The following is a 23,966-nucleotide window of genomic DNA, read 5'->3' on the forward strand; positions in this document are numbered from 1 at the left end:
GGTATAGGGAGAAAAAAAAATAGATTAAAACAAAACAGCATTCTTCCTATTGGAAAAGCAGAATAAAACAAGGCACTTTCAGTAAATAACTGAAGAACAGAAACAAGTTGCATCAAAGATTCCACAGAGCCGACCCAGAGCGCTGTAACAAACTTCTGCAATAATGAACAAGTAAAATACAAAAAGGCACTACATAATCCTCTCCCTGCAACTCCCCTTTCTCAACCAATTAGCCAACTGAACTTGGCACAATGGAGTCTTAGTTATAAAGTGCATCTCCTGTCTTAATACATTTTGAAAAATAGGCTATAGAACACATGTAGCAATATCCCCATGTGTACAATATCTTGAAACAAAAATACATTGCAGCTAGATTCAATCTAGTTACACACTGTGCAGGAAAAAATATGGCTTCTTTACAAGTCTTTCAGTCACCTCCATATAATCTGGAATATTTTTAAACAAACATGAATGTATTAGCAAGATGGTAAGAGGTAGTGTTCCAAGTAAAAGGCAAACTCACCGATTTTATTGTTACATGGGTATATAGCAAAGGTATCCCAGATTTTAAAAAGCAGCATTACCCAACAAAAAGTATTACAGCATGCTATCTTGGGATGAAAATACACAGTGTTTTGGGGGTCTCATTAGCTCCTTCAGCAAAAATGACCTTTTTTTTTTTTTTTTTTAAAATGTCCAACTATAATCCCATTTTGTTAAGTACTTTTCTTTTGGTACTGTAAGTTTTCCTATTGCATTGCATTAAAATTTCCAGAGAAATAATCTTCAACTTCAGAATTTAAAAACAAACACATTCTACACTCTTACTAAACATAAGATGAAACCATTTTTTACTTCAACAAGCATTAATTTATGGCTATAAGAATATGAAAAACACAAATACAAACAGATGAACACATCAAATGTGTCACATGAGTGGCAACATATGACATGCTAGTTAGATGTGTTTGGTGATTTAATGTGAAGTTTTCGTCACTCTGCTAGGAAAGTCAGCCGAATTGTACACTATCTAAACTGTAGCTGATTTTAGCCCTTATTAGACTTTAATATTTTAAATATATAAAGGCTAGATAAAAACTGAAATCAAAGCAGCACTGGGTATTTTTATGTTAATAATTTGTAAGGATTTATGTAAACATTCAGTATGTGCATTCTTGCTCTTTGCTGTAAATTCTTCACAGCTACTATATGCGCCCACTCAGAGAGTATGTCCTAAATATGAACCTTTCCCAGGTAGCAGCAGCTGCTCCTGATCTATTCTTCATCAGCAGTATATGCTACTTCAGCAACTTCAATTTCTGGTACAGAATTTTCAGCCAAAGAGCCACTCCAGCATGCCTCATGGTTGTCTTTATCTGAGCTGCAACAACAGATCAATAAACTTTGTCAAATGGAGACTAATATGATTCTTCATAGTCATTTTATGCCTGCAACCCACAAAACATTTACAAAGCTTATTCAACTTATCACTTATTCCAGATCTAAAATTATCTATCCTGAGGGCCTTTATGAAACATGGGTTAGCTATAGAGAGGTGCAATAAAATGCTGAATTCCTCAGCTGTTCCAAACTTATGCAAGTCCAAACATTTAAAAATGTACTTTAAAAAAAACCCCTAAAATATAAGTAAAATAATAGTATTTACCAGCTGTCCTCACCCAGGGCACCCTGGTCTGCTTCTACTGCAGAAGACTCCACCTCACCACTGCACTCACTTTCTTCTCCTGACATCTGACGAGTCATTTTTCCTAAAGATAAATCCCTACAACAAATAAGAACAGAGTACCACCAATCCATACAGCAAACATTCATCACTGAAGAGCTGTTTGTTTCATTTTAAACTTTGCAGTTTCTGGGAACCTATCAATCTCACTCCTACATGCCCCATTTCTCTTATTACTACAAAGATGCAGAGCTTGCACTGGATAGCTATTTATACAGTTTATTTGCTCCAGCTGCTTATTCCTAAACTAAATTCTATCCTCTGGTTGCATCACAATTTAGTAGCTTTACAAAATTCAAGTCCCAGTGGAGCGATTATGATAAGCAGATGATCTGTCACACACATCTTACCTAAATGGCAGAAGGATTCTAACCAAAACATAGTTAGAAGGAAAAGGGGCAGGATAATAAAAAGATTTCTTCAACAGTTTCCCAAGTTTCATATTGTAACTTGAGAGTCACATATTAAGTTTCAGAGCAATACACTTTCCCATTAACGATAACGAGACAGGTAGTTATTTTTTTCTTAACAGCAACATGAGTTGGCAGTCCAACCTAGCCTGGCTACAAATGGGAACATGGTCATGTAAAAGTATCAAACCCACTTATTTCCAAAGTATTGGTCTGTGTGGAAAACATACCAATTTAGTGTTGAAAGCTGTCACTTGAATTGGAAAGAAAAGCTTGTGAACAATTTTGTGCTGAAAGTGATACTATTGTATTTCACCCTCTTTTTAAATTACTCTTAACTACTATTATTTCTATAGTTTTATTTTAAGTAATAACTCAGCAGTATTCTCTAACATGATTATTGGCCTATGTTTGGGCCAAATCCAGCATGATATGTAAAGGCCTACAAGTCTGATGCCTTGTCCAATTGTCCCCTCCTACCTCACATACATTTTAGGTACCTGGCCTTTAGAGCATAGAGGCAGAAGATGCTTAATTCTTACTGGGCCATCAGATCAAAATTCCATTTCAAATAGGCCAAAGACAGACCCGTTTCTTTTGGGTTCAGTTCCCATCAGACAAGCTGAATTTCTTAAAGAAGGTCACAGGTTTACTTGGTAACTTTTACAACTAAAAATCACAGGAGTTATTTTCCATTAAGACTTCAGATACTACTTGGCTAACTTTCAATAATTTTAAACGTCTGGGAAACTGGCAGGGTGATTGTGTGGTTTAAAAAAAAAAAATCTATCTTCAGGGAAAGCACTAAAAAAAAATAAAATCCCTTTTTGCTACTCATTCCTTCCTATTTTATTTTTAATCACACAGAATTTCCTATCACGATGTTTTAGCCAAATGCGAGTTATTTAACTTTTATTGGCTATTTCACTGTTTAAGCCAGCAGTAGTCAGAACTTTCTCGTCAAACAGGGAAAGCATCTTTCAAATGTAATTACTTGCCCTCAGGAGTAAGTGACAAACTGAATATGGTATTCAGATCAGAATTTTCAATAAGCCACAACAATTCCATTTAAATCCTTTTCCAAATATAGTTCACTTAAACCTTATATCCAAAGATGTGATTCGTTAGTCAACCTGGATATGCTAGACTCAACAACCCAAGCAGTATTAAAATAACTTCCAAAGAGACCATGGGAATTTAATCCTTTGCTAAGGAAACACCAAAATGACTGACTCAGCAGGTCTATCGGGACACTGAATAGCCCAACATCAACGCCTCTGGGCCTGCTACAAAATTTAAGACAGGCACCATAAAGTTTTTATTATAAAACTCAACTATTTTTTTCCTTAGATTTAAATTGACGATCTGCAGCATCATTCCAGGCAATTCAGAACAAAGTTAAAGACATGAATACAGACATATAATTGCTTGATCACTATGCTCTGTCAAAGCTTTCAGCACAGGTGGAATTTTGTAACTCAAAGGAATTTTTCCACTGCTCTCATCTCTAGCAGGGCATTTCACATATCCAACATTTCAAAAGCAGAAGAGAATCTTTGCCTTATCTTTACACAGCTTAAAGGATTAGGAAACATAATCCCAGTTAAATTAGAGGGAAAAAGATGGGGCAACACTTTCTCAGTCATTTGTACTAAATAACAGCTTGTTAGCCAGCATATGAGAAGGAGCCTACTGAAAATATTGCTTTGTGTGTGGTTAGGTGGGGAAAATTGTTTCCAAGAATACATTTAAAGCTGGTGCTTGTGACTATGTAGAGAAAATACCTTCACGGAAAGAAACTCCTAAAACCCATAAAATTTATACATACCTAATTCTTCTTTCAATAGCATCTATATGAAGTTGCTTTTCACTTAACAATTTCCTCAGCGATTCAATCTCCCTTTGTTTTTCAAGCAGTTCTTTTTGTAGACGGTAATTTGTTTCCTCCAGAGTTTCACAGAAAGCCTAAAAGACAAATTTAAAGAACATCTTCCATTTAACTTCAGTGGACTGCCTTTACTGATTTTTCTTTTAGAAATATCCACCTATAACAGAATTGTAGCTGCTTTTCTTTGTATTGATTACCATAAAGAGCTATATAAACTTTAAAAAAAAAAGTTCTGTCCTTAATAAAACAGCGTCACTTTGCTTTGAACAATGAATTTATTATGCTAAACTGCAATGCAAATACTTTTAACGCATCATTTGTTTGTCTTGCAAGAGACTTTAGAAAGAGGTTTCTCTCCTTTGACAAGCAGTCCCTAATTTTGACCCTTTTTGCCTATATGCAACATCAGCTCAACTCCCTATTCCCCCTTCCCCTCACAAGCTTTGCTTTCACATGACTTTGAAGCCAATTTCAAAGTATCTCATTATCCCCAAGATGCTACGAGTATTTGGGTAAAGTGCATGTTCTTCCCTTACCCAGGATAAAGACACAGTTTTACAGTTCCGTACTAAATAGCTGTTAAAAATATGACAATCATGAGTCAGAAGACCAATACAAAAACATTTTGAAAAAGTTGAATGAAATGCTAAGAACTCTAACTATTTAACCATGGTTAAGTATGTTCTGTTACTCTGCTGAGCATGACATGTATATATAGTACACCCTGATGAATTTCACAGTGAGCAATCTCAAAACTTAATGTGAAGAGCCAACATATAATACAATATCCACTGAATGCAGGACGTGACAGAAGTGTTGGCACAGAGCCTGCTGATCTATTACTGGAACGAGCAAGTCTACCAACAGTAATGTGCAATTCTGATTTAATAATTTACATGTTCTCGCTAAATAAGAAACCCATGTAGGAGGCTTTCTTGGCTTAACATTACATGCAAGCAAACATTAATTCATGGAATCCGCTGAACATAAACATTTTATATGAGCTCAGCAATGCTGCTAAGACACTGTTTTCCTAAAATTTTAAAATGGGCTACAAACACAAGAAGATACTATGCTTCGCTTTAATTGAAGCAGACTTATCGGCTTCTTTAAAATGTTAAGTTTTCCTGTAATTATACAATTCAAGCAAATGCAGTGTTTTTCAACCCAATAGCCTTTTTTTTTTCCACTGAGTTTTAATTTATTTTGACTCAGATAGCAAATCTATCTTGGTTGACAAGCACTGAAGACCAATCACCAGTTAAGCCACAGCTTTATTCACATCTACTAGAGCTGGGAACACATGGCATGCAATTCATTCTTCACACAGCATTTTTAGTGATTGCTTTAGCAAACATTCCAGTTAAACAGTCATCCTATTTCATCCAAACCAATTAAGTGAGTTGCAGTGTATTTTGTAAAACTGTTCAGGGTTACTGGTGCCCTAGCTGAAAACTGGCCATTATTTCCTTAAGTTATATTATTTCTACCTTTAGATTTATGCACATGCAAATTTCCGTATTCACAGAATAACTAAAAATATTCCACGTGTTGTGAACTGTTTCATTGTTCCATATGAGAACTGAAGAAAGCCTTTTGGAGAGACTAATCTTCAGCCACAATCTGGGTATCAGCTGCCCAAGGAAAGGAAGTCACTCTTCACAACTGAGTAAGAAAACATCAACATATTCTGAAGGATGCCGTAATAGCAGAAAGGTGAACCAAAGTTGAGAAAGACCTATCAGGGAATTGTGTGTAATGAGATATCTTGCTCCTTGAAGAACTGGACACCTGGAGTCTGGTACAGTTCTAATACCCAGGTGGGACCAATTTTCCCTGGAAGTTCTGAAAGGGCAACAGAACTAGGCCAGCTGGAAGAGAGCTTCACTTCCTTCTTCAGTGGATCATGAAACACTGATTGCTGGGAAAGGACCTGGGGAAACAATTACCAAGAACATGACAAAAAAAAGATTGGTTTAGTGATATTTTGCCTACATTTCTGTGATTAAGTTTCTGTGAGGCCTAAACAATTTCTAATGGGGGAGGTACCTGTACCCCTCCCAAAAAAGATAAATATGTTTTGGCAAGTCCTTATTGAACTGGAATAATAGAATGGACATTAAAAAAATAGAGGATATCTGTATTTTCCATTATCAGGAAAACAGTAATAGAAGATTTTTTTTTTGCAATGCTTTGTATGACAACACTAGCAGCAGAAAGGTGAAACAGAAGTGATTTTTGAGATACTTATTCCTGGAGTTCATTTTTAAAGGTATGTGAACCATAGCCACTTGCCCTGTAGTTGGGCATTGTTAAAAAAAAAAAAAAAGTGAGGGATAGATATAGATGCTCTCTGATATGTAGGAGTTCAGGATCCTAACAGGCAAGAGCAGGGCAAAAAGCAGGACCACAACTATGGATTTCAGGTGAGCAGACTTCAATCTCTTCAGAAATCTGCTTGGAAGAAAGAATCCATGGGAAACCACCCTGAAGGGAAGAGCACCCCAGGAGAGCTAGTTGATATTCAAGGATCACTACCTCCAAGTTCAAGAAAGGTCCATCTCAACAAGTAGGAAGTCAAGCAAAGGTTGCAGGAGGCCTGTACGGATGAACAAGGAACTCCTAACTGAACTCAGACGTAAAAAGAAAGTTTACTAGCACTAGAAGCATGGAGAGGTGACCCAGGAGGAATACAGAGCTGCTGTCTCACCTTGCAGGGACAGTGTTAAGAACATGAAGGCCAACCTGGAGCCAAATCTGGCAAGGCGTGTGAAAGGAAATAAGAAAGGATTCTACAAGTACATAATCAGCAAAAGGAAGACTAGGGAAACTGTGGACCTACTGCTGAATGAAGTGGGGGAACTTGTGACAAAACACACTGAAAAGGTTAAGGTACTCAATGCCATCTTTGCCTGTCTTGACTGGTAAGACCAGCCTTCAGGAATCCCATACCTCTGCATCCAGAGGGAAAGACAAGGAAGGGCAAGACAGACTTACCCTCAGTGGAGGAGGATCAGGTCAGGGAGCTTTTAAACAAACTGGACATATGCAAGTCCATGGGGCCTGACAGGCTGCACCCATGAGTGCTGAGGGAGCTGGCTGATCTCCAGCTTGTTGTCCACCAGGATGCCAGGGCTCATGATTCATAATCAAAGATAATTAAGGGAATTGAGCATCTTTCATGTGAGAAGAGGATGAGAAAGCTGGGACACTTCAGTCTGGAGAAGAGAAGGCTCAGGGTGATCTTATCAATGGGTGTAAATACCTGATGGGTGGGAATGAAGAAGAGGGAGCGAGACTCTTCTCAGTGGTGCCCACTGACAGGACAAGAGATCGTGGGCACAAACTAAAAACCAGGAAATTCAATCTGAACACACAAACCCACTTTTTTTACTGTGATGGTGATCAAATGCTGGAGCAGGTTGCACAGAGAGGTTGTGAAGTCTCCTCTGTAGATGATTCAAAACCTGACTGGACATGGTCCTGGGCAATCTGCAGTAGTTGACCCTGTTTGAGCAGGAAAGTTGGACTAGATAATCTCAAGAGGTCCCTTCCAACCTCTACCATTCTGTAATAAAGTGAGGTATCCCTTGAAGACCAGAATTTTATGACAGCTGTGTCTGACAACTACAGAAATGGTTAATAGCCAAAACTACATCAGCACAACTATTTTAATAGTTTGCCTAAAATCCTATGGTGGAAGAATAACCCTGAGACTTCACCACAGCATGCATGATCAAAATCTCTATGAAAGTAGCACTTAAATTCCTTAATTATCTGAACAAATAGTTCCTGTAATTTTTATTACTTTTCATCAACTTAAATAGCTATGATGAAAAGCAATTGTATAGAAATCAACTATGATCTTGTAACACAAAAACCATACCAAACCATCAGATGTACACAGTAATGTAACAAGAGCCAAGGCACTCCCACGCAAAACAAGCTGGTAAATGTAAATTTAGTTGAAGGAGCATCACTTAACATTCATAATTTCTACAGCATTAATGATGTATGTGCAATTCCAAAGCACACTGTCACTCTATGAAGCAAGAAAACTAAGACAACTTGTTCTAGACAGACTTGGTATAGCTTGGCATGCCAGTGAAACGTACTTCTAATAAAACAGGCTGCAGCATATGGTATTATTTGTTCAATGTGCTCATACACACGTTGAAAGGCTGCTGTTTTACAACACAACTTGACACTGCTCAGTTATCTACAAGAACACTATTTTTGGTGGTCAGAATTAATCCTTTATGTTTCACAGCAAGAACATTTTATTGCAAGACCTGAAGTTTAAGGTGTATGCATTGTGACAACACGTTGAATGTAAACCTACAAAAACTCTCCTTACATTCAGTAGTTGCCTTAAAAACAAATTTCATCCACTGGTCATAAAATGCAGAAAGGAAGAGATTCTATCTTGCGACAGGGATCAAGTACAGCAGTCAAAGATTATCAGTGTGCACCAATAATCAGACTGTCAGTTTTAGAAATACATCTGTTTGCAAATTTTTGTGAAAGAACAGACATAAAAATGTTTCATTCCATACCGTTCAGCAGATTTTACAGTATCCTAATAACAACCACTGCCTTCGACATTCTCTTTTTATCATACTACATAGCACTTACCCTGCTCTCTTCTAGACTGTCAAAAGGACCTGGAGGATCATCCAGACAAAGAAATTCTCTCACTGCAAGGCTTTACCAAAGAAAAGAGAGTGAATTACTTGACATGCAAAAAAGCAACAATACTTAAATACAATGATACAAGGGCAGTATTTCTTTGAGAGACACAAACACCTATCCTCAAATTTACTCCCAAGTATTCAAAATAATGTTAACACACTATTAAGTCTCAGTTGTATGTGTTAACCAGGGACAGTATTGAAAACTTAAAATTTAAGAAGTTGCACAAGTACAGTTAAAGAGTTTTCAAACAGAGTAAGTCAATTTGGAACATAATTTTTCAAACCTTCAGAGAATTTGTTGCTACATGACAACTGACAAGCAAGTTTATCCTTTTGGTATTGAAGAGTTTTGAAAAATTATCCTGGTGAAAATTAAATATTAAATGATGGATGAAAATGTATGCTGCTAAAATCCATACGTAGATCCCTTCAGGAAATAACAGTGGAACTAAGCGTGGGTACTGAAACATGCTCATGTGTCTCCATTTTACCAAGATCATAATCCATTTACATATACACAGAATATAATGTATATATATCCACAAACTACATAATTTTATATACATATCTATATACAAAAAAAGGTTGTAAAAGAAGTGACAAGGTTAATGTGCCACGGATATCTACATGGCATCTCTAAACGCACATTTTGAACTAATGCATTTAACTTAAAATTGTGTAAAACTGTGTAACAGTTGTCATCCCCCTCTATGCATTGTTTTACAAAGACCAGAAGAAGGAAGTATGTGCAATCCTGTGGTTTACTATAGAGTATTTTGAGCATCTTGCTCATTCTGTCTTCCAAGTTTAGACTACCTTTACAGAACTCTTCATCTCCAAACATGTCCTTTCACCCACCTTTCCTGCTGTGTTTTATTCAATCGTCTATAAATAACTTCCAATCAGAATACTGTATTCACAATTAATTAGCAAGTAGTAACTTACTAGCAATTCCGTGCTTGCACTCACTACTACAAAGCTTTAAATCATCTCCCACTGCAATGAATAGACAAAAATGGAAGATGTGAATCCAAACTAATTCCCCTTCTCTTCCTCCCACCTAAGTCCCACAGGAAGGTGAGGGCAAAAGGAAGTAGTTTTTTCTGCCTTGCACTCATTCTCTGCATTTGAGGCAGATGCAAAGTACAAACACAAGAAAGGAAACTTCTTTTAGCTACTACTCTAATCAAACAGCTTCAGGTTTAGCAAGCAAAACGGGGAGAGAAGTTTTTTCAGCAAAAACCAATCACTGATTGTGCCAACACTTTCAGTTTTAGAAAGGTTCTTGAGAATATTTATCTACAATACATTGAACCTGTATTTTGTTGCTGGATTTTTGTAAGCCTGTTTTCAAGTGTTTATTGCACATGTGAAGATACAGTTGGTATGAAGATATGGTTGGTGAGAATTCTGTCTTCGTATCCACTTTCACCTCATCAGCCTTTACACCAACCTGAAAAAATTTCTCCTATAATCATGATCATTCCTTTCCCCACTGAATCTATGTGACAAATATGATAAAACCTTCCTTTTTCAAGCCCTCTCCACTGGTTTACATCCATCAGTCCATGATCTGTGCAAGCCATAGCCTAAACCTGTACTATTAAAACAGCTTCTCCCAGGTACTCAGATAAACAATAAAAAATTTCTGCTACTTAAACCAAGACTATCACTCCCATTAGTACAAAAAATTATAGATGATAATAAGTCATTAATTAAATTATTAGAAAAAATAACCTCAAACCAAATAAAAAGTTACTCAGGCATATAAAGTACATTTTCAAGGAGAAAAGCACGGTTGTTTTTTTCCCTCTCCAAATAGTTTAATCTGTTTGAAGTGACCCTTTTCCAACATGACACTCAAGTCCATTTTTTAATGGTTGACTTGTTCTTTTCATAAAGATGAAAGTTGTGCTGAATGAATTCACACATGCCTAATGCAGAAGAATTCGTTATGTGGAAACACTTCTGCTCACCATTTTTCTTCAGTATCATTATTCACATAGCTCAGTTCAAACATATTTTAAAAATATTTAATTTCTACATTTTGCTAGTAATTTTATTATGTTATTAAAAGGGTAACATTAAAATGGCATAACATGCAGTAATGCTTGTGAGTGAGAAAGGAAATATCTAGAAAAATAAATGTGCAAAAACATCCAGTCTACATACACCATCTGCTTACATCAGGTCAAACCCTTTTTTTTTTTGTTTCCTACAGCTTCTGGCAGAAAACTGTCTTTTTCTATAGTTTTCAAAACTTCTTGAAATTGAAAGCTTTAGGTTCATTATTTTACATAAGGAAGGCAAGAAACTTCAAGCCACAGGTCACTGAAAACATTGTTTCTTTAAAATACGCACCTGACGGCATAAACATTCATTTGCAACCTAGCTTTACTCTTGAAGGTCTGCTTTGACCCTGCTCTCCCCTTCACGTGTTACACCTCTTCCTTTCATTTAACAAATAGGAGAAAATTCTGCCTGAAAAGTATCACTCTTCTACATTATGTAACAGAGATTTCTGTACACAGCTTCCTTCTTTGCTCCTATGCTAGCTGAGATCCTTCTCAAGAGAGGCAGCAATGCCAGTGTACACCAGCATTAAGAAGGACTGCAAGGGGCAGTGCCGCACATGGGATCCCTGACTCGACAGCTGACCGAGTTCCTCCCTTCCAGCCTTCTCATAGGGGGTGCAGGCAGGGGAGAGCTGTGTCATCTACATAAAGCCAGATGACATTTCTGTTTAGCAGGTTAAACTTCTTTCTCACACTTCGTGCGTTATATGAAGTTTTCTTGAACACATTGAACTCTATGGGTGGAGTTCAATTTGATCTTTCACTGAATCTTCAATACAAGACAAAATATGAGAAGAAATCCATAAAATGCAGACTCCAAATTTAGTCACCTGCATACCATCCTACATTTTATCTTTAACCTGTTTTGTGAATCTGGTTTTATTATTAAAATACCAGGTATACCAAATGAGGTCTCCTATCTCTGAAGGGCGACTGTTTCCCACCATCAATATGTCTCAATGATAATACAGTGCATAAAGAGAAATGAAAGAGACTTCTCTACAAAGAGAAAAGCCTCATTTGGTTTTCATGTGACCCAAGCAGTTTGACCTATGTGCAAAACTGTAGAAGTAAATGGTGATCTTTTGAGGAAGCAGGGTCAGATGCTCACCACTGATCATGCGAGGTGCAAATATTAATTTCCATTAATAGTAACTTTTATTCTCTGATAAGTGGGTAAAAAAAAAAAAAACAAAACCAAAACAGACAGATCAAATCTCCCGGTTTTAATCACTTCCCAAGGAACCCAGAGCTTCCACAGATCCAAACACTACAACACAAGCCATACCAATAGGTTATAAAGTTTTTTAATAATCTTAATCTTCATGCAGAGCCTTACACAGCCAAGATCAGAGTTTTCCTCAAAACCACATTTTAGTTAACTATCTGTTTATTAACCGACATACAAACCGATTCCACAAACATTTAAATTCCCTTTTGTATCTGATGAGCAATGCAGTCAAAGTTATGTTTTGTGGTTTTTTGCCTTAAATTAAGACAAACACTGTTTTGCCCAACGTGGACCATCATCAAGATACAAACAAGCTCGCTGAAATACCAAACTAGCTGCAACAACATGAAGCGCAAAGCCTTCAGATCTATTCAAGCAGACTAAAAGTCCATCCAGCTCTCTAGTCTGTCTGCAGCAGCGTAACATAAGTGACATTTAGAGAATTTTTTTTCTTTTTTTTTTTGCATACCTATTATTGTGTAATTTAATGATCAGGAAGTTCTTAAACTTTTCAGCCACATATTTTACCCATATAATCATGTTTAATAGCCACTGACAGAGAAACTCACAGGTTGATCCCAATTTCTTTTTGAAACCGTTTAAGCTTTCTGTCTCTGACGTCTCACAACAAAGCTTCATAACTCAGCATGACATATTGAGAGATGACTATGAATCATCTAAAATGCTAACACCCTTTACTCACCTTCCCTGTGCCCTTGATGATTTCATATGCCCTGCTTAGCCAGCCCTTTCCCAAGACAACAGACTAAAGAGAACAGAGAACAGTACTCTCCTGGCAGGGAAGCTTGTCTATAGCTCCACCTGTTCATGCTTGCCTTCTCCATACTTCCAGCTGACCCTCTTTTGAAATTGAATGCTGTGTTTTAGCACTGGACTGCATGGAATTGCAATTCAGATTCCCACAGCAGTAACATTTTTTTTTTTTTTTTTCCCCTTTCAAGTTCCTCTTCAGCAGTTTTTATGCAACTTTTTGACTATTGCTGAATACTGAACTGATTTAGAAAACTGTATCAATACCCATAGTTATTTTCCAGGTTGAAAAAAAGAAGTTGATTTTATGATTCTGTATATATGTACTTACTGTCATTTTGCACTTCATGACATGAAATTTAATATTAGTAACTCAGTGCCTTGGGATCCTTCTACAATACTTCATGACCTCATTGTTCATTCCCTTTTCCAGATAATTTCCAGATATTCTGAACATCAGTGTCCATAACTGTGAGCCAGCATTCCATATGTAATATCCCTAAGTTTCCATCAATCCTTTTCCCCTTGTCTTTCAACCATTTTATCTGAGCTCCCTCATAACTACCTGCAAGATAGATTTCCCTCTGCAAAAGACATTATTTCTTTTCCAAGTATTAGTTTTGTTTACCTGCTTACCACTTTGGGTTTTTTATTACAAGCAGTACCAAAAAGTCAGACTGACTTACTAACCTTTAGTTCCCAGACTCAACAATCAAGTGCCTTATAAAAATGTGCCAAATGTAATAGTAGCCATGCTACTGAAAAGTAAAGTAGATACGAGCATTAGATGGTCTCACACCACAGCTCAGCAATTTTACATTTTAGTTCCTTTAAAACTCTTGGGGAAATGCTGTTTGCTCTAGAGAATTTCTTACTCTTCATTTTTAATGACGTTTCAGACGAAGACAGTTCCTCAGACTCATTGTTCAAAGAACAGCAGCCTCACAACTTTTTTTATTTCTGGTGTTGGAAAAGGTTTTTAGAACTAGCTGCTCTGCCTCTAGCAACTCGCTTACTAAAATTCTCTTTTGGCCTATATTAAAAATATTTTACATTTAATTTGCCAAAATTTTTTTCTACTCATCTTCCAGCTTTGGAATAATCTTCCACTTTGTATGAAAAAAGATACCGTTCAAAAAGACTTCTGCACTTCGTTGCTTAAACACAATGTGTTTTTCAGACTCTTCTCAAGCCTTTTTTGATTTGTGGTTTACATTTACTTATGTAAAGCAATCTATAAAGGTACTTCTATTACTATCATGTCATGTAAATTAAAAACCTTTAGTTTAATACACATTTTAAGAACTAATTGCATAATAATGTAGGTACTTTCCGTTATGAAAGCCTAACATTTAATCTCAATACAAATTAATATATCAATTCTGCATGGGTTTAGTCTAACATTTTAAGTATTACAGCTTTTAGTTAGTAGTTAACCATGTACAATTCAAAATACTGCAATTCCCCTTTTTTGCTTAGGTTCAGATGGGATTAATTTAACAGGACACCAAATAATTCACGTAATGACCAAATGCACAACATGAACGTTAATAGAATTCCTTACTGTGTTGCTCAAAGATATACTGCTAGAGTCTAGGAGCCTATAAGAGGAGTCTGTACACACAAAAAAAATCCAAATCCACAAGCAAAGTTTAATCACATACCAGTTAGCAATATCTTTGTGAGCTACTAGGTTCTGGAGGAATGCTTGTAGTCCCAACTGTCGATCTTCCAAGAAGTCAGGATTATAATTATCCTTGAACCAGCGCTTTGGTGGAAGGGCCAACCGAAAGCCCGGAAACATATCTTTTAGCTGAAATAGAAATCAAAGCCAAAGAAAACAACGAAAAAAAAGTCTTGATGAAATACTGAATTTGACAGGCACTGACTTTACTCAGAATTACAGGATCTTTCTGTCTTCTGTTAAGTTCAAGCACAAGGTAAGTCTCAATACTAAGTACAATCCAAATTATAGCATAAATTGTGGACACAGTTCTGTCATGCTGTGTTGCCTTACCCAATCAAATGACCTCTCAAATTTACCATATAAAAATAGGAATGAAAACTTTGCTTTGTTATTTAATTTCCGAGTCTGCTATTTAATGCCTTTGAGTCAGTAAGTATAAGAAAATTGTATTTAAGTAAAAAGTATCAGATGAGTAAGCATTTCAGTGGTGTTTCTTCTCAAGTACTCAGGGATAGTAAGTACTATATAAATAACACATATAAAAGCCCATTACAGACTCACAACACTGCAACTTGTCTTTTTTGGAGTGCTACCAGAATGAATTACGACACATACGTGAGATACTTTTACTAAAGAGTAGCTCCTTGTACACCCAGAATATTAACATTTCAGTATGCACAGACATTGCTCAAACCCTAGTATTAACATGCAAAATTGTATTTTTGAGTTACTTAAATAGTAATGGGGTATACTCAATGTCAGACATACTTAGAATTTTTCTTCGAATTCAGAAGTGAAATATGCAAGTGAATGGAAGCATAAAATTATGTAACGATGAACCTGTCCAAGGATGCCAATTAATTATTTTTGTAATATGCATGAAGATCAAAAAAATTAACACTTTCATAAAAAAAAAATTTAGATGCCTCTTATTAGAAGGGATGTTTGACACAGAAAAATCTCAAAGACTATTTACAACCAACAGGAAAAAGCAAACACATTTTACAAAATCTAATGTTCCTCCAACTGCCATAAGAATCATTTTATCTTTTTCTGAAGACAGGATCGAGCCAACTTCTGTCAGGGATGTACTGCATTCACCTAATATATTCATATGAATGTTCCAGTGACAGGGATTCCAGAATCTGCCTTGAAAAAAGTTTAGCCCTCAATGCTTACATAGCTGCAAGGTAGTTCTTCAGTGGGTGTCTTGATCCTTGCACAAAAAAAATTTAAGCCTTCTGACAATAAGCTTTACTTATTTAATTACTCTTTACGGACTCATGGAAAAAAGCTAATGGGTAGCTCTTAACTTTTCTAAAACTTAATCTGCTGAAAAACAGATTCTGTATTGCAGCTAGAATCTCTCTACACAGTTTAAAGGAAGAACCATGTTAGTGAATCACCCTTACTTATATAAGTACTGTTTCACAGCACAAGAAGGGTACTTTTTTAACATCAAAAGTATTGTATATTCAAATAGCCCATGGTAACTACTAGTTTCTTATTTATAGAACGGTTTATTGTCAAAGCCTTGCTGTTTATTTCTGCATTTAATTATTTAAGTATATATTTTCCTCTTCTCTTACTGAATTTCATCTTGATATTAGACTCTTCTTGATATTTTTAAGTTTATCTTTGGTCATCCAAAGTTCCTTTATCTCTTACCAAGTTATCATTAATACCATATATGTAAGTATGCTCTACACTCCATAACCCCTCTTAAGTTAATAAAATACTGAACAGAACTGAACACAGAAAAGATAACAAAACCAGTTCCTGTGTTAGTTGTAGAGAGGACCACAGATAACCACTGCTGGGAAAGCTTTTCAACTACACAGATTTCTACTTAATGGAAATTTCACTTCTCTGGTTATGTAGATCATATAATTTATTTCTAGGCAAAGGGTATGCCTGCCCACAGATTACTCCTTTTGTGGATGAAGAGTATGAGAAAGCTAGCTGCTGTCAGCAGACTAATTTTCAACAGCATAGTCCTGGGGCATTTTTCTTGAACACTCCTAAGACACAGCAGGAAAAACTGTGGGTCAAACAAGTTATGCTGGCTGTGATTGCTTGTTTGAATCCAGCATCTTTTCTAGATGTCTCTCCCCTACATCATCACGTGATAGATTATGCATGTCACATGATGCACAGTCTCAGGGAGAAATGGTTAACCTCTTGGTTCTTAAAACCGGCCATTTCATTACTTGTTCAACATCTCTACCAGCACAGTAATAACCTTTACAAAGTTCTTTCCCCACCATTTTTGGGACCAAAGAGCATTCTTCACATACTTCTCCAATCCACTAGGTGTTCTTAAGAAACAAAACCTATGCATCCAGCCAAATGTCTGTCTTTTAGCCTTTGCTCCCGACCCCTCAAATTCTGTCATGTTCCAACATCCACTAAGATTAAATTTTTTTGCTAATATTACAGCAAAAGACAATATTTGTCTTTGCTGTATCATTTGCTATTTGCTTCCCAAGTCCTAAGACTTCTGCCTTAATCTTTAGAAGACTGTACCGCTCTCCTTGTGCTCATCTCTACTTGTATTTTTTTTCAATTACTTTTGACTTTGAGATCATTATGTGGCTTCTTGGGTACCCATACCGGCAAAATCTCATCTTTCCTTTATATTGCCATCATCTTCTATTTGTCTTTCAGTAGGTATGGAGTTTTCATAACCTTTTCATTACCTGGAAAATAGACAGCTTTGACATTCAAAGAACTTGTTGCTCACACTTGAAATCTGTTCTTCTCAAGTCTCAACCTGCTGCTGTACTTACTCGTTTCATCCATAAAAGGAGAGTTCATGGTTTTCAGCTCTTTCACTCCCATTCATTTCTATTTTATTAGCTGTTCCTTACTAGAAATATTTCAGAAACTAGGGAAAATACAGAACACTTTCTAGGGTCCTACGGCTTTCTCTTTTGCCTTCTTTATTTTCTTTGAGAGAGAGATCAGGGCAAATAAAGAATGCTATTACTAAGTTCACTGGCTGCTTCTATTAGTTACCTGAGCTGCATTCATTCATCTAGTCCCAATTTTACCTACACCTCCCCATTGTGACACTGTTCTTATTCTCATATTTTCTCCATTTTTAGCCACCAAAGCCCAACTCTCAGTTCAGTTTGGACTTGCAAATAAGTACATGCCTGACACATAAAAAACATACTGCTCTTTTGTCTTTACCTGGTCTTCCTGAAAAGCCATTCCTTCTCTGTTACTACTTCAAACTGATTTCCATCATGATCAATTACTCAATTCAGTTGGCATTTAATGCCAAGTTTCTAATACCATTTCAGGGAATGAGTAATTTGCCACCAACCTCAAGAAGGATGGTGGGGAAAAGTATTTGCAAGATAGTATATTTCTCTTGTTGACACTGGATTTCTAGGAGGTAGGGTACAGAAAATCCTGAAAGTATATATGCATGCAACTTCATGTCTCTATTTGCCATCAGAGAACAAGGAATTGCAAGTATTGCACTGTGTCTTTTGAACCACTGATGCGTGCATATAACCATTTACCCTTTGGTCCGTAAGACATTATGCTTTTTATAATACAGAAATCCCAGCTCCAGGAACTGAAACATACCATAATGCTGAAACTTCTAGAGAATTATAGAATAGTAATACAATAAAAGTTTAGATGTATACTGAAAGATGAAAAAGCTTCAGTCAGTGACAGAAGGGAAAAACAAAGTTCTTCCTTTAAAACAGAAATCCTAATACCTATAAATTGTGCTGGAAACCAAACATTTTTGTCAAAGATTTGACTGCAAAGACTAAGGACTTCATTTGTAAAATCTAAATATCTATCTTAAAATAAGTATCTGTGGCATTTTAATTTTTCAAACTACCAATAACCACACTACAAGTCAATGCATATAAGCCATTTCTTGACCTGTATCTGACACAGCTGACCAAAATACAAACTGTTGTATAACTTGACTTCTGAAATTTGAGTTGAAATTCCCCAGAACATCATCATCTCAAAAGAAGTCGGGCTTTTGCCAATACCAAGGCATGCCTTAATCTAGGATAGGCTGAATTAGAGAGACAGACGTTTCTTCAGAAAGAAATCTCTAAACTAATTCACATTCAACAATTTGTTGTAGTTTTAGACTGCACTGATTTTTTTAATAGTACCCTAACAAGATATCCAAATAGGTCAAACCAAGAACCCAGAGAAATATGTAAGTTCAAGTCCATATTAAAAATTTCAGCAGAATTAAGTTCTTAGTTGATTAGGCACATTGATCCAAGCAGAAAGGCATACAAAAAAAATCCCTTACTATGGGTAATAAAAGGGAGTGTTAAAAAGTTACTAGTTGAAACATGAAAGAACATAATAGCATAAAATGTGTTAAATTTGCAATTAAAGATTATTCTTAGGAGTGGACAATAGGACAAAGTGTAATTCTGTTTTCTTATTTCTATAGAAATAATGTTAAATGGGGTAGCCAAACAGTATTTACCACTTAAAAGCCTTGTGCTTTTTAGACAAACATTTTTTGCTTTCAAGTGTTCTAAAAATATTAAGCTGCTGACCTAGGATTCCTATTTACCTGGCATCTCTGTTTTCGGCTTTAAAGATCTGATATAGTATTTCACAATTAACTTCAAAGACACTGAAAACAACTGAAGACTGACAAACATACAAATAACTTACATTCACAAAACTTCAGTTTTATCATGAAAAAAGTAGAGTTTGTTGCACTGAAAAGGACCGAATAATTACTGGATCATTCCTGCAAGAGACTACGGGCCCCTACTTCTATTTCCATGCAGAATATACAGCTATTAAAGAGTTAATTTCCTTTATTACATAGACTAGGAATAAATATGAAGTATGAAGCACGCTAACAGTTTCAGATGAAGAAATACCTTCTTTACACTAGCTGTAGTTATTTCATGTATCTTTGAAAAAATGAAGAATCGTATGTTTTTCATTCATTAATATAGTAGGTGTTTTATATGCAGTAAAAAAAGGCAAGAAAAGAAAAAAGTGACAAAAATGTGAGACACAAAGAAAATGAAACATGAAAGAAGAATGAGGCAAGTTAGCTGAGAATTTACTAGTGTATAATTCTCACCTTGTCATTAAGCCTGGAGAAGTCAGTGTACCGTCTGAAAACCACCCAACTTTCCTCTGGACTTCTTTTTACCAGTATTTTGTATACCTTTGTAGAAAAACAGGAATATCAGAAAAATGTGCAGAACTTCACACTGCACTGGCTGGACGGCTGAAGTTATCCTATATTTCCTAATAAAACAAAACTTGTAGATAAATATTTTTTTAAAAAAACCCTTCATTATCAGTACAAACAGTATAAATTAATTTCAGAAGTTAAGGAAGGAGTTTCTGCAATTCCTAAATACAGACAGAAGATAGTTAAATGTAAGAAAGGGTTTGCGAAACTGCATACAGATTTCTTCCCCGGGAAACTCCAAGGCTCAGCTATCAAAGAGGTAAGTGAAGTATGTTTTACTGATCCACTCTAACTTTGCTGAATTATAGTTTTACTCATTAATCCTTGAGGCCAATCTGTTTTTAAGATGACAATAATAATCAGGTACTGAGTGTTATATTGTTTCAGAATGTCTCATCTGACTTGCTTCAACGAAAAGTGATGCAGGATAAAAGTAACATCTTCCTTTGGTTCCATTTGTCTTGAACATTAGGTTTTGTCTTTCCAAGCAACATATGCCACTTCCCTAGATAACTGAATCAGAACGATTATACTAGCACTGTAGAACTGAAGTAATGGATCCGTTGAATCAGATTTAGCAAGACAAGAGCACAGCAGTACCATTCTCCTATTTAAAAGCAAATGGATAAATAAATAAAACAATAATAATTAAAAAACCCCAAACAATTACCCTGTAGGAAGGCTGATACTCAAATGCCTGAACACAATGAATATAGCACCACACAACTTGAACTAGAAAATATTAAACAGTGTCTAGGAAAGAAGGGTTCTCATGTCACAACATTACTTTCTCCAATGTAAGGAAAAAGAGGCTCTGCAATTGTACTGGGTTACCTTTCCCAGTCTAAGTGTTCTCTAGTTAAAAAAAAATAAAATACAAGGAATAAAAAGATATTTTTGTAATCATAATGATAAACAATCACTTAATAGGTATTTAACGAAATTCTATTTAAAACATTTTCTAATCTGTTACATGGTAAAACCTTTTCCAGTATTTCATGTTTTCACAGCAGGTTGTCGTAGCTGATAAATCTATTTTTCTTGTTGCAGTCCCAGCATGCGGCAATGCCAGTGCTAGGCAACTTCTGTACACGTGAGACTTTTTAGCATTTCTGTATTCTATAATATATTGTCGCAGACAATTACACAAGCTACAGGTAACTGGTGCAAATTAAAAGCCATTTTTCAGCACGTACTTCCCTTATCTACTTTTTAAACACAGAATTCCACTTTCAAGCAGCATCATCTGTGGACCTCATGGACTGCGATAAGAGGCAATATTTCAGTCATTAACAAAAAGCTATTAGCTTTTAGAATTCAAACTGCAAGACATGCCTGTGAAGCCAGCGTTAAAATGTAAGTCTTGTCTTGCATTTTCTGCATAAATGTTTGTCCAAATGTTTTAGCTTTCCTGTCATACCAAAAGTATAAACAGCTTTTTTTTATGAAAACTTCATAAAGCAGCACTGCTATATAAAACTGAAGACTCTTTACTAGTACACAGTAAAACACAGAAGAAGCAGCTTTGGAACATGCTTGCAGATTTACTTGCTATTCAGTATTCTATTCTTTTCTTCTACTAAAATTTCTGCAAAGGCATTGCTTATAAATGCACACATGAAAAAACTCCAGTTAGTCTGACCCTCACTTTGAATAGTTTCCTAATATTGGACAACTTAAAAAAAAAAAGCCTTCACAAATTATGGTCAACTTAATTGTAATAAGGAGCACAATCAGCTCATGATTACTGGCCAAAAAAAAAAAAATTACCTGTGGTCAACCTGAAACAAACATGTTTTTGGTTTTCTTGCCAAAGTTGAAAAAAGTTTATGGGTTTTTTTTTCTTTTTAAGATTGTAATTAATAAACAAGAAAAACTGGAGTATTACAAACCCGACTATTAGTTCCCTCCTACAAGGTCTTGGGAAAAAACAACAAATGAATTCAACAAATTCACATAATTCCATTCAATCCTGAATTGCCGTACATCACAAATACAAAATATTCAATGAAAATATGCCAACATTTAGTAACAATCTCTGGCTCCTTCAGCATCTCATTATCTTTTCTTGTTGTCTTAAAAAAAACCCAGAAAAGTGCTAAAGGAACATTCCAGGACTGCTAACTCATTTGAGACCAATTGCTTACAGAGACATTTTTCAGCCTAGGTTTTTTCTCCCATAATCTTCAGCAGCCATGTACTCCAACATGCACTAACATTTAACTCTTGAAGTTAGTACATCGCCCAGCTTAAGTAATTCAGATTCATATTTTTGGGAACTATGAGATGCTAACGAACAGTAAAAAAAACTTCAGCAATTGAGTCTCCTCTCTTTTACATGTGATTCCAATTTAATTTCCACTGTCTTGCATCTCACTGATTTTGCACCACAGAAGCAACCAAAATTTCTAGGACTAATTACTTGCTGGCTTTAATGCACAATAGCAAGCTTATTGTCAACACACAACTGAAAAAAGTTAATTATGTCCTTTCAGAAACAAACACAGCAACAGAAGTGAACTCAGAAAGAGAAAAAAATGCATCCAAGCATTTTAATGATGAAGAATGTTTCATTTGTACTGTAACCTGTCCTTTTACATAAAATAAGGAGTCAAAGTTGTCATTGTAACTACAGTTGAAGATCATCTTACACGCACACTGGAATATGCCCTGGCATATTTGCAGACTAACCTTTGTCAATACAACAATACTAATCACTGTTTTAGTTTTGAAGGTATTATTTAAAAGGAATCTTTTAATCTACATGTGAAAAAAAAAAAATTGGCTCTTCTCTTACACTACCATGCATGAAGATGTTAGAAACGAAAAAACTTCTGACAAGACAAGCCATCATTCTCAAATAATCAAAAATCAGCATTATTTAATTCTTTGCAAAGATAACTTGATCAGTATTTCAGCTGTCACAAGGGCATTAGATTCCACACTTTTCTAATCTAAAAGAAAATAGAAGGAAAAAAAGTTAGTCTGCTATTTCCTCCTCCTTACATATTTGTGATTAATGTTGCTCTCCTGAAGTAACACAATTTATAAATAACAAGTAACAAACAACTTCCATCAGTCCCACAAGCACTGCTGAATTATCTCGAAGAAACATTTCAACCACAAACCCAAATACACAAATGTGTTAATATATTTATGGCATGTAAAAAAAAAAAGATTGAATTGCCAGCTACAGTACATTTCGAGAAAAATCAATACAAATCAGTTAAGCTGGTGTTCTGTCATGAAATACTGCATGTGACATCTCACTCTGATGTTTTCAGAACATATTTCCCCTTATCAGAAACTAAACTTAGCAATGCAAGAAGCGGAAACCTACATGTTTGCACTTCAGTGCAAATGTTGTATGTTACTAATAACTGTAAAAGGCAAGTATCAGGGTGTCTTATCATTCATTTCAAATAAAAGACTACATTTTTATTTAAGATGTTTAACTACCCAGAACTTCTACAAGTTCATTTTCACATGGAATTGTAGCTTTGCAAGGAATTCCTGACTTTTCCAACAGAAATTGATACCTGAAGTAGAATAAACTCCTTCTACTCCACAGACACAATTACAGGAAAGACTGCTTCTGAGTCTCAATTTTCCCACCTGTATAACAGGAATAATATTTTCCTGTCAAACAGCAGTACTTTGAAACTAAATTGGTATATGTGAAGTACTCTGACATCCCTGAACTGCCGGATTAATTACTGAAAGAGAATGCAAAGTATATTCAATTGTTATCTTGTCATTACAGGATGAGCTATACTATCCCCAAAACTTACAGTGAATTTTGCCCTTTCCTCCATCACCTCATAACCCAGTATAGTAGGTGTGGACGGTCGATCTTCCCAGCTCCTGGAATCTGTATTCTGCTCTATTTCTTCTACAGGTTGAGTACAGTATTCTATGGATGTATCCATACCTGTAAATTTAGTCCTAACAAGTGGACTACTACATACAGATGATGTAGAATCAATCTGGTCAGGCACGCTCATCTTTTTAAAACTACCAATTGTAGAGTCCTCTAGCTGTCCTTTTGAGGAGCTGGAACTTGTCGAGATGCTCCCAAAAGAAGAACTTCTTTGGTTTCTGTTTGTAAAGCTGGATGATGAACTTCCAATAGGAATAGGAACAGGAACGTATGGTGTTGCCATCCTTCATGAAAAAAACCTCAAGTTTTGGTCCAGGAATTTAAGGTTCATTCATTGCATAAGCCATGTTTTCTCTTCTTTTCAAGAA

At 35.8% G+C, this 23,966-nt stretch overlaps 1 protein-coding gene across 4 annotated transcripts; it reads right to left on the bottom strand.

The window, feature by feature from the left end:
• Positions 1–1,098: 1,098 nt before the first annotated feature.
• Positions 1,099–23,966, bottom strand: SNX16 (sorting nexin 16). 4 transcript variants are annotated; one of them, XM_075705452.1, is made up of 8 exons: positions 23,737–23,966; positions 23,510–23,649; positions 19,602–19,688; positions 14,478–14,626; positions 8,678–8,747; positions 3,983–4,119; positions 1,671–1,783; positions 1,099–1,376 (listed from the first exon to the last, which is right to left on the bottom strand). In XM_075705452.1, exons 1-8 carry the CDS (start codon positions 23,879–23,881, stop codon positions 1,276–1,278), a joined length of 942 nt encoding a protein of 313 aa, XP_075561567.1. In that variant the 5' UTR covers positions 23,882–23,966; the 3' UTR covers positions 1,099–1,275. The 4 variants fall into 4 exon arrangements, with proteins under 4 accessions (XP_075561567.1, XP_009487751.1, XP_009487750.1 ...); XM_009489476.2 differs by having other exon boundaries at positions 23,510–23,966; XM_009489475.2 differs by having other exon boundaries at positions 1,099–1,381; positions 1,667–1,783; positions 23,510–23,966.

The sequence above is a fragment of the Pelecanus crispus genome, chromosome 2 (assembly GCF_030463565.1).
Source record: "Pelecanus crispus isolate bPelCri1 chromosome 2, bPelCri1.pri, whole genome shotgun sequence".
Lineage (NCBI taxonomy): Eukaryota > Metazoa > Chordata > Aves > Pelecaniformes > Pelecanidae > Pelecanus > Pelecanus crispus.

Coding starts and splice junctions, on each gene's coding strand:
- SNX16 (XM_009489475.2), bottom strand. CDS start 23,881: ATGGCAACACCATACGTTCCTGTTCCTATTCCTATTGGAAGTTCATCA. Junction 8,748..14,477: donor CACAAAGATATTGCTAACTG/GTATGTGATTAA, acceptor TCTTTGGTAAAG/CCTTGCAGTGAGAGAATTTC. Junction 1,784..3,982: donor GCTATTGAAAGAAGAATTAG/GTATGTATAAAT, acceptor TATTTGTTGTAG/GGATTTATCTTTAGGAAAAA.